The sequence below is a fragment of the Porites lutea genome, chromosome 14, assembly GCF_958299795.1.
Source record: "Porites lutea chromosome 14, jaPorLute2.1, whole genome shotgun sequence".
Classification (NCBI taxonomy): Eukaryota; Metazoa; Cnidaria; class Anthozoa; order Scleractinia; family Poritidae; genus Porites; species Porites lutea.
This window is the reverse complement of record NC_133214.1, coordinates 14,563,986-14,575,527: the sequence shown is the minus strand read 5'-3', so window position 1 is coordinate 14,575,527 and position 11,542 is coordinate 14,563,986. Positions and strand designations below refer to the sequence as shown.

The 11,542-nt window shown below is 40.4% G+C and overlaps 1 protein-coding gene across 1 annotated transcript; it reads left to right on the top strand.

Annotated features, from left to right (window-relative positions):
- Nucleotides 1–6,290: 6,290 nt before the first annotated feature.
- LOC140925013 (neuropeptide CCHamide-1 receptor-like) lies at nucleotides 6,291–8,027 on the top strand. Its single transcript, XM_073374975.1, has one exon. The coding sequence runs from the start codon at nucleotides 6,856–6,858 to the stop codon at nucleotides 7,885–7,887; it is 1,032 nt and encodes a 343-aa protein (XP_073231076.1). The 5' UTR covers nucleotides 6,291–6,855; the 3' UTR covers nucleotides 7,888–8,027.
- Nucleotides 8,028–11,542: the final 3,515 nt, after the last annotated feature.

Genomic DNA, 11,542 nt, shown 5'->3' with positions numbered 1-11,542 from the left:
CCGGTCGTGGATAATCTTCTTTGCTGTTTTTGGTTGTTATTGTTGTTGTTGTTTGTTTTGTTGTTTTTCTGTCGCTTCTCTTGGCCACACAACCGGAGATACATCTGCGTTCAGGTTACAGCGCGGTTTGCGAGCACGATTTTCATATTTAATTATTGCACAGCCTGATTACAGTCGATCCTTCGTTAACGGGAAAATCCATGACACGGATAACTCAATTTTAAAGCAGAGAGGTGGGAACGGGTCACTGTCGTTCTTCAGTAGACAGCTACGACGTAGTTCCCATTCTCGTCCCCAGGGTCTTCTCGTTTGCCAATATGGCGTCGGCGGATGTAAACAAATCAGAGCGCATGTGTACATGCACCAGGAAACGCACCAAATCAGCGACAGTTTTAGTTCGCTGTGTGCCAAGGTCTTCTCTCCTGCCGCCACCATATTGGAAAACGAGAAGAACCTGGGGACGGGTCAACCTAATCCCCAGTCTTCACCAGGAAGCGCGGCCCATGCGTTTCGGGTCTTGTGGTCTCCCTACGGTTCATCTTGGATCTCGGGTGCTCCACCGAAATGCATTGATCGAAAAGGTCTGGCAGGACTCCGTTATAAAAGTGACTGGGCAAGATACTCACCATTTACACGACAAAAACCGGTAATTCTGGTTGGAAAATCAAATAGTTCGCGCTATTCCTCTTGGCGGAAAGCCTCAGAAAATGCCGGCTTCGCGTGAGACAATTCTCCTTCTCTTGTCAGCCTCTCCAGATGACCTGGATAAAAATTGTAGCGTTTCTTTCTCCTACAAGGTCAAATCTAATTGTTAACTCAGTTTTTATGCACGAGATCTCCAGCCAAATAGTTTGTGTAAATGATTAGTAACCATGAGCGCGATGAAGGCAAATGGTCGCTCTTGTATGTGAATAGTTTTTCATGGACTCCGACGACATAGATTCGCGTTGCATGACGCAAGATTGACAATAAGAAAATGGCCCATTGGGCTATTGTATTATCATATTTAGTAAAATGTTATTAGAGATATTTTTGTTTCAATATGTGTTAAACAAAAGTAGCTAAAGAGGAATATTCTTCTTTGCCGTAAAGGGGAAATATATAAAAAAAAGTGGGAGTGAAGTTCCCTTTTACAGCAGACGTATCAGTATCACTGGGCTTGTACACTCGACATATTTATTGCTGGTCTCTATTTGCACTTAAGAGAAACAAGCCGTGATTAACTTTTTTCATCACTTTTATAATTTATTGCTTGACTAGTTCCATTTAATCATCTTGATCGGCTGATTCATCTATCATGATCAAGATCGCCATCAATGGATATATCTCTTTGATGCAAGGCGGGAGCAATTTGGCCTCAGTTGTTAAAGGCTGGATAGCGTTATCCATCAGGCCCCAGTAGTTCAAAAGCTGGATAGCGCTATCCATCGGATAAATCACGATCACTAACCAGTGGATACGTATTAGGGAAACCAATTGCACTATCCACTGGATAGCGCTATTCACCTTTTGAACAACTGGCGCCAGATAAACCTCTTGCATGTTGCGTCCGTTTCCACACCCTGTGGCATGTTGTTGCGTGTTGTTAGTAGTTGTCGCGTCCGTTTGCATGTGCTAAACGTTTGACTGGTTTTAAACTTTGTGCAACAACTCCCAACAACACGCAACAACATGCCACAGGCCCGTTGTTTAAACGGACGCAACATGTAACATGCAACAATGTTGGGAGTTCTTGGCGAACAATGTTGTGTCCGGTTCAATGGGGCTTAAAACAGCCATATCCTTGTGACACCGCCTCTATAGTACTATCTGACCTTTAAACAACTGGGGCCTGGACGATTAGGGTGATCATAACCTAATGGGGTCGTTTAACCCGGGGGTACTCAACAAATTTTTATACGGGGAGGCTCCGCCCCGAGATCCAACCTCTTACCCTTTTATATACTTGTTTTTTGGACAGAAAAGGTACCCCTTTCGTATACCTTTCATTGACAAATGATACCCCTTTCATGTACTTAGCTTAGAACTTTGCATTCCTTTTAACTGCTGTAAATACACTTTCTTTTAAACATGAATAAATCACATAACTAGCAAATTTTCTCGATTTTTTCACAGCCATAAGATCCTTCTGCATCCCTTTTTTGTCACTTTAAAGACCGACATGACAGATGTCCCCACCATTTCATATACCTGAGGTCTGAGAAAGGTACCCCATTCGGGCGGAGCCTCCCCGTATCGGCCATTTTAGGGAGTACCCCCACCCCCCCCCCCCCCCCGAGTCATTAAGTTTAGTTTATGAATAACATTACCAGTCAGATGGCGCAATGTGAATGCTAGTTAATCCTAGATTATTCGACCTTTTCCAGTTGCTGTGGGCTTTCGTGAAAGTAAATGAAGTTGTAATAAATGTATATAAAGCTATTACTATCAAAGTAAAAAATGAATTTAATAAGACTAACTTCTAAAACTTGTAATAAAATACAATTTGAAGGAAAAGTCTGAATGGAAATGAAACTAAATATCTGCAATTGAAAGCGGAGAATTTTGAATTCGTACCGATAATTTCTTAGACATGGCAAGGGCAGTATTAGAGGATACCGAGGGTCCCCCCCCCCCCTTTCTCACTGTCCGACAATTTTAATGTTTATTAAAATGGATAACTCGATCGAAGGCGTATTGACAAAGATAGCAAACGGTTGCAGAAAAGTGGCATTAAGGTGGCTGAACACAGTTTGTTACGTTGTGAGTCGTTACTATTCATTGGGGTGTTATTCAAGACTCGTTGCCGGTATAAAGCTCAAGCTTTCGATCTTTACCATGGCAACATGGATGGACGGTTTGAAACAAGCCTAAAATTGTGAATTCAGTAGGTGTCGGCAAAATCCAGACAATATATTTTTTTATGAATTTGTACACAGGTTAGAATAAATATTCCTCAATTAGCAAAAACTGAACTTTGCTGCCTTAACTTTGATTCTCAAAGAGAGTGAGTGAGAAGGAAAATGAAATATAGCGATCAGAGGAGCCCATTCGCCATAGGAAAATGGGAAAAGACGGGTTTTTACAAGGGAAGGAAGTTACGTAGATATGGCGATCGCGTTGAATCGTACATGAATTATATATGACAACCAGATTGCTAAATGAAAATGTGTAAAATCCGAAAGAGAACCGAAATTTAGCAATTCATTTGTAGGGTGTAAACGACAACGGAGAAAAGGGTTTTGTGCGTTATACTTTTGTTTCCCTACTAAAATACTTAACCTTATGCTCCATTTTTCCCAATAAACTGCTCTCTCGCCCCCCAAAATTCACTAAAATACTTGTCAGGGCTCATCAAAGACTAAGCTATAGACAGCCGGCTGGCTTGAGGCTTTTTTAATTAATTCTCGGCGTTTTAAGAGGGTTTGAGGCTAACAAAAATGTGTAAATGCTATGAAAACAATGTATTTAGCTTAAATACAGCAAAAACTGATCCTATACAAGGCTGTGTAAGGGTCAAATTTGAATATTTTCAATCCTTATTTTCTGTGAGAAAAAAAAAACTAATTTTCTGGAAAAATGCCACTAAAATGCCTGAATAATGCTTAATGCTTTTGCCTCACACAAATGCTAAAAAACGCAAGCGTAATGTACAAAAGCCTAAAAGACATCGAAAATAGAACGGTAATAATTGAGGGGTGAGTTCAGTGTAATAAAAGGATCGCCTGCCAGATTATTCATTTGAAAAGGTGTCAAATTAAAAGATCGGCGACTTTTGTGAAAAAATTGTTCGATTAACTTCAGTCATCTTGTTGATCTGATAATAACGTGTTAATATACCCTTATGAAGCACAAAAAATTCATTCATTTGGCTATCCTAGCCTGTTTCTTAACAAACACCTTTCTGTGACCCTGATTTACATTGCAGCACCTGCCTCGTACCCAAATGTCTCTCTCTCGATGAAAATTTGCGCGCAAAAGGAGGCGGGAGATCACCAGTCTCTCGCTTGTTACTTGCGTGCCACTCGCGTTTCGCGCTCACCCCAGTGCGAAAAATGTTCAAAGCGTTTAAGGAGGCAGGTGCCGCACAATTACAACCCACCTACCCCTCCCCTAAGCCAACATCTTGCCCTAAGTGAGCAATAAGTGTTAATGTTGACTTAGGAGAGGGGTAGGTGGACTCCAAAAACCTGCATTGATCCAGAACGTCTTTAAAATACAACCAGTAAACAAAATACAAAATAATTCAACTGTTTTTTTCAGTTTTACTTATCTTGCTAATACCACACAGATTTTGGAGTCAACTGTTCTTTATCGTTTATAATCTTGGTTAGGGCTTTGATTCCAGTAAGAAGCCCTTTTCTAGACGTCAGGTAACCAAAATTGTACACCCTGTATATCCAAAACCTCGAAAACCATACCCTGTCGGTAGCGCAATTTAATAGTGAGCTTAAGCAACAACCACATCGACGGTTACCTAAACGTCCCTTATTAAAGAGTGAATTCGCGCTGCCTCAAACTTTATCGCGCTTATTCCATGTCGTTTAATTCGTCAAATGTTGGCAAGTTTCTTTGGAGTTAAATTCAGCTAAAGGATTGTATCAAAGTTCAGGAAAAGAAAAAGAAAACTGTTGCTTTGTGTTCCCGCTGATGTACCGACAAAACGTGAAATTAGGTACTTGTTGTAGTCGTGCAACGACAGCTTAGAAATGAACAAAAAAAAAAGCGTGATGCACGTGTAGAGTTGTTATTTTGCCACGTAACACGTAGTAATCAAGGTTCCTGAGCGCAGGTCAGATTGCCCAGAACCAAAAACTTTCAAAAACGTTTTTCCAAAAAAAAACACGTCGTAATACCTATGACGAGGGGAAGAGATAAGCGACCGACCTGGCCTTGAGGATTTGGTGCTTTCATGGTGAATCGGTGTGCGGTTCTTTGATGCGGGAGAGATTTGTGAGTCGAAACTGCACACAGTCACCCTGCCTTGCTTCGCTTTATGTAGGAAAACAACACCGAACAAACAACGAGCCGCGAAAACCTAATAAACTGGCCATGAATTGAGCCCGAGTTACACAGAAAAAGCAACAGCAGGCCCAAGTTGACGTAAGTACAATTTATTTCTATATTTATGCCTATATTTCTACGTTTTTATCAACTACGTTGAATTTCTCATACAAAGTCTTTAAATCGTTCGTAATATGCAAAACAGTATCGAAATTTGCGGTAATTTATGCACCGAGTTTGGGTCGCCTGTGTCTACTATACCTATTGGTTTTTTGCCGTTGTAGTATTGCCGTCGCCGTCCTCGTTGCTTAAACTCCCTAATGTTTTAATACGCAGCTTCAACTTGGTCGAAACAAAGCGAGTTTTTTTAATGCGGCAACATGTTGCCACCACAAGTTGAGAAAAAAAATCTTTCGGGCGCTATTTCAATGTCACCCCAACGACACAAACCTTTCAGCTCTGAACCTGTAAACCAGATCTAGCTTTTGAGCCTTGATTTAAATAAAAATCCTATGATGTGACTAATCAGGCCTCTTCCACATGTATCCGGAGTCACTGAGTGATTTTTTCAGTCTCCGCCAGTTTAATTTTCAAAACTAAAATACGCGTCCACACGTAGCGTATTTGAATCTCTCGCGCCCGTCTACATGAAAACGCTAAAACGATAGAAACACGTTCCGATTGCAACCCTTACAGAGTATGCGTAATGCCAGGAGCATATGATGTAAACCATTATCGGAATCGTAAACTGCCTCCGTTTTTTAAAAATCTCCGCTCAAGGGACCGCTGTTGTTAACCTGCGTTTTTGGTGCCCGAAAATGCGGTTTGCGTGTGGACGGAAGGCAAAACTGAACGGAGAAAAATAATTCTCGTAGCGGCGGCCTCAAACAAAACCTTTCGAGAAGACACTATCTGTTTTTGGGAGTATTGCCTTGCAGCTTGAGAGTATAATTATACACATCCCTTGTTTTATGACAAGCGACCGAGATAAGGCAATCAACAAACTACTATGATAAAAATCTTTATAAATATACCCCTGCTCAGAAATGAAGATTCTCATTCCGGAGGAAATTTCATATCACAGGCTGTAGAATGTCGCGCGTTTACTCAAAGCCTACGTTTTTCTTGTCGTGACCGCTTAAAATAATTTAAAAGAGGGTGTGAAAGATACACAATCAGTAAATGTACCAGATAATAAGCGGGTCGCAAATGCACCTTTGCCCGCGGCGGGTATTTAGTTTTCAAGACTGTTTTGCATGCATAGATGGTTTGGTGATCGATTCTATTTAAAACGAATATCCAATCGACTGATTAAATATTTATGTAGCATCGCTTGTAATTGAGGAGTTTTCATCTCTTTGGCTAATTTCTAATCATGCACGAAGTGAGAAATGCAAAGTAATAATCCCCCTCATTCGACAAACTATTTCTTTAAATGCTGCATGTGTGTCAGCTTGCCAGATTCGTTCGCGGAGAAAACCGCTCTGTTTTGAAAACAATCAGCGTGAGTTTTAAACAAATCTCTTGCATTTTGCATCCCTGTGTTCTAACAGAGTTTTCTAATGAACACCGGAAGTTTCAATACCTTAGTCATAACTTCAAAACTTTGCAGTAAAATTACATGCGCTTAATTAAAAACCGTGATCAGTGAATAGACCAGTGAAAAAACGGAGGACGGACAACAATAGGCAATTGACGAAAATTAAAAACTACTTTTTAACGTCAAGATGACAAGCTAATACCCGACAGACTATGGAGCAAAAAACACAAAAACAATTATTATAGATCTGCGTGGGCCAATCGCTTGAGAAACGCTGCAAAACCGTTTAAAAAAAATATATTTAGTTGAAGCGCATCGAGCTAAAATCGAAGATGAACAACTCGGTTCGGAACTCCTTTAAAGACCCTACCGCAACAGAAATTCTAACTACCGTATCACCAGAAATGGAATTTCATACACAAAGAATAATCCAACAGGGTATTTACGCAGTTATTTTTTTTCTAAGCATGGTTGGGAACGCAGCAATGTTTGCGGTTTTGTTGAAAGGACGTCGCCTTTGCTCCAGCAAAAACGTTCTTCTTATGAACATGATACTGGCCGAGTCCCTCGTTGCCATGACTTCAATCCCGTTTGACTTTGCTCTGCTTTTTCGAGATGAAGGTTGGGTGTTCGGTTCCTTTATGTGTCATGTTCTTTGGCCGTTGCAAACTGCACCGTTCGGCGCTCTAGTCCTTACTTTAACAGCCATGAGTGTTCAGAGGTACAAAGGGATTGTTCGTAAACTTCGCAAGAGAAAACCAAGCGTTGACGCGTCGTATTGTACCGTGGCGAGTATTTGGGTTTTCTCAGTAATCATAGTCATACCATTCGGCGTGTTTTTGCGTCTGGAAGACCGTAAATGCTCTGAAACATGGGGGAAAATTGGCAGTCAAGTGTATACCGTTGTACTGTTTGCGTTCCATTACGCCATTCCGCTAATTGTTATCACATATTGTTACGCGCGCATTGCCAACCGTATCCGCCGTGGTCATGAAGAAGGACACAGTATCATTTCAGGAACACGTCAAGCGCGTCTAAAGCGCTCAAGACGCCACGTTCGCGCCGTGCGCATGGTGATCTTATTTGTTGTTGTATTTGCAATATGCATGCTGCCGCATCAAGTCGTGTGGCTGTGGATGACCTTCGGTGACAACGTGGAACATTCAAGCAGCTTACTGACATTTGCTTACATGTTTACCTTTACAAGTAGCGTTGTTAACCCGCTGGTTTACTTCACGCACAATCCTGCCCTAAGAGCACGACTTTTTGCCATTGTTGCCTGCCGTTCATTACCTCGGATCCCGTCATTTAGACGCAACAGTATTTTTGGAAGTAGTGATTCCTCACACGATTGTAGAGTATAGAAGGAAGTCTCTCTGCGGGTATTTGCGGACGTCGTTTTCCATCAAATCGTCGGCTTTTCAGCGAAATTGTCGCATATCAAGAATTGTTTTGCGCGATAACGCTATAAGCGAGTTCCGGCAACCACCACGACAAAGAAAACGAGAAATAAATTCTACAAAGCAACAGGTTTAATAAGCAAAACAAAAACTCTGAACCAGTGTAGCACACTTTTTGGCAGATTGCCTTGTCATCATCGCGCGACTAACTTGCGAGATCAAACTTGATCGGAATGGTAATGCGATCGTTGCGTCGTTTGATCAAAAAGCGATCGTCGCGACTTCTATTTCTCCGGAAATACCTACAGGTTGTCTCAAGAGGAGAACGGGCAGCTACGATTAAATACCTGCTCCCGATTGGCCTAGTTGCTCAGTCGATTATAGACTTGCCGTAAGTCGACCGCGAGAGAACGCTGAAGGCGCGACGAACGCTCGCGAAGAGAGCGAGAGGGAGCGACGGAAGTCGCGAGTCAACCGTTTTCCGACGGATAACTTAACCGGCAAAAACCGGAAATGGACTTTGAGAAAGACTACGTCGTTTAGAACGCTGGAAGATCTAATTCAGAGGAATTGAGTTCAATCCTCACGACTGGTGCGCACTTTTTTTTGTAGAACTTGCAGTTCAGAAGGGTTGTAGAGTTTCTCACTTCTCAGGACTCTCAAAAATAACCCAGATTGCAGTATATAACGTGAGGAGGAAGCCGGTCGTCTCGATACAAAGTCGTTTCGTTACAAGTCGTTTCGAGACGAACTCAAGCAGTGAAATTGCACACAAACTTGTATAACTGGATGTCTTAGCAAAAAAACACCATAGTCACCATGTCGGATAGTGTTAGGTTGGATTATAAAACAAGCACGTAGTCACAAGCCTAAATCAAATCGAGAGCACTGTTCAGCTCTGGAGTCTTAATCTGAAAAAGAACTGCGTCCTTTAAAAAAACCAGAAACTAAAGAAAATACAATCTTTTAAAAGATCGCATATTGAAATATACGGTTCGTAAATCGAGTACTTTGCTCGTCGATTAAAACTAACGAAGTCACTTAATATTTTGTTTGTTGCTAAAAGCAGAGACAATGTTCTTAATAATCTTAAAAAACTCTAACATTGCATTTGGCTAAGATTCACACTCAGTTTGAATATTGTTTGATATCCTGTTTACGGAATCAAAATTAAGAACATTGAATTGGATCCATCAACTCAGTCTACTCAAAAGCACATCTCCCTGGCGACATTTGGCTCACTTTAGGCATTCAATCCATAAAGTACAGGATTCTTGGTAACCTTAATGAATCTTAGTTGGATGTATCATATTTCAACCAATGTTTTCGCAGTTTCTGCAAACGATAACAACAGCTGGACAAAAAAAGTAAATTTTAGAGAAACAAAAATCTACTGACTGTATATAACGATTGTCTGTCGTCGTCAAGCTTTAAAGCTCCCCTTGTGATGTCAACTCTTAGAAAATAACAGTAATTTTAAATGAACTTATAAAACGAACACAGAAAGAACCATTGAGTAAATTTACTAAGAAGAAATGGAGTGACAACTATCTTCGGTTCAATTTTAATTTTCCTTTGCTGTTTTTGTGTTTAGAAATGTATGATAATGAGTCTAAAACAAAGGACAATAAACAGTGAACTTGCATTAAATAAAATTGAGACAGTATAGTCTATAAATATACTGCCAAAGACCACATGGCTGACTGTAAGTGCAAAACACATTTCACTCAATGCAAAACAGAGGGCTGATAAATTCATAAACGTATTTCATTTTCGTATTTTTTTTTCGCAATATGTAGTCAATATTCTTTCAAATGGTTAGTGTGCACGCCACTGAAAACAAATCTAAGAGATTTAATCTAAAAAGGTGCAGATAAAAAATTTCAAGCCACTAACAAGAAGGTTGTTCAGGCAACACAGTGTGTATGGTATGATGCAGATGTTGTAGTCCAATTTTACCCTTGGTTTAAATTTGGCTTTCCTTTCTTTAGGGGGTATGGTAATGTATGATAATGAGTTTGAAATAAACTGAAAATAAAATTTAAACCAAGGATATATATATTCAAACCACAACAAATACATTGGAATAGATGATTTTCATTCTTTGCCATTTGTTTCAGTGAACTGTTTTCAGAAGTTTTGATCGATTGTGTACACCCTCCACATTGGTTTCATTTACCTACTGATGTAATGTTTTTCCGAAATTTCTGTTTCCCTTATCCCCAAGAGATTTCTTTTTAACAAAACGCTGACTCAGATAAGGTGATATTTCTTAGAAATCGAACAATAACAAACAGCAAACACTGTGAACAATTTTATCTTAGACAAAATAAAGGACCACCTGTCCAGAGCAGTCAAGAAGTAAATTAAACCGGGAAACTTCAATATACTTGCAATTAGTTTGTCATGAGAATAGCACAGAGCCTACAGAAAATGTCAGTGTACGGATCATCTATACATTAGTTTTTATGTTGACAGATCAGAGTTAAATTAATCTGCAGGTAAGCAATTTTCATAACGCCTAGTCACCACGGCAATTGTTCAGAGATCTAACGATTTTTAAAATGGAAGCACGTAATCGATCATACACCACAGAAACGGATATTTAGAGTTAAGTATTTTAGACTGGGCACTGACAAATCAACAAATAAACCAGCAAAATACATGTCTCATTTTTATACTTTCCGCAAAAGAAAATATAGCTTGCATCGCAGGTGTTTAGCTGATTGGTGGTGACATAAACGGAAATATAACATGTTCAATATTGGCTTTTACCGGTGCTTTATTTCACAAAACAACGACGCGAGGAAACTTAAGCTTATATAAAATTGCCCTCGATCTTAGCCAGGCGCACTGATTTTGTTTTTATTTCAAACAGAGTCACCGTCGTAACATTATGACATCCTGCTAGATTTGTGTGCCAAGATTAAACCGCTTTCCAACCAATTGGTTGGAGACAGTCGCTCATCTCAAATTAAAACAGCGTAGATATACAAATTTGTCTTAGACGCAGCGATAGTTATGAAGCAGTTGAGCGACAACGTCAATCTTTCTCTTACTTTAAAAATATGACTGAAACGACGTATTTAAAAGCAGGCTTGATTACACTAGTTCTAAATCACTGTCTAAATACAGCTATTGAGTACTTACATATAACACAAAGTAGCATCCCACTGTCCTATTGCTTGGAGTGTCTGTGGCTTGAATCGTGTGATGTGGGAGTTGAAAGAGTAAATCGGTGCAAACAGCTGCTGCTTTTTACTTCTTTTTGAACCAACTCAAAATTGTTTATACTCTTTCCGCCATTTTGAAAAGAAGAAGACCCTTCATTCCCATCATACCTTGCAAGGGTAAGACGTCGTACCCTGGAATATCTATGACCCCGTCACCCGCTTCGTCATGAAAACGCCCCTCCTCCAGATAAGACATAATAAGAAAACAATCAGGGTATAAATGAAATACCTCTTGGCTCTCATATCCAATTATAGGACGCTGGGGTAGGACCGACCCTACGCTCCGTTCTTGCACCCTTTGCAGTAGCAGATCTAGGGGAGATACCAGGGGGGTGCCCCGCCCCCACCTTACTTTTAGGCCAGAGACCCCGCAGGCCAGACCCCCC

Excerpts from the sequence above, each read along its gene's own strand:
- LOC140925013 (XM_073374975.1), top strand. The coding sequence starts at position 6,856 with ATGAACAACTCGGTTCGGAACTCCTTTAAAGACCCTACCGCAACAGAA.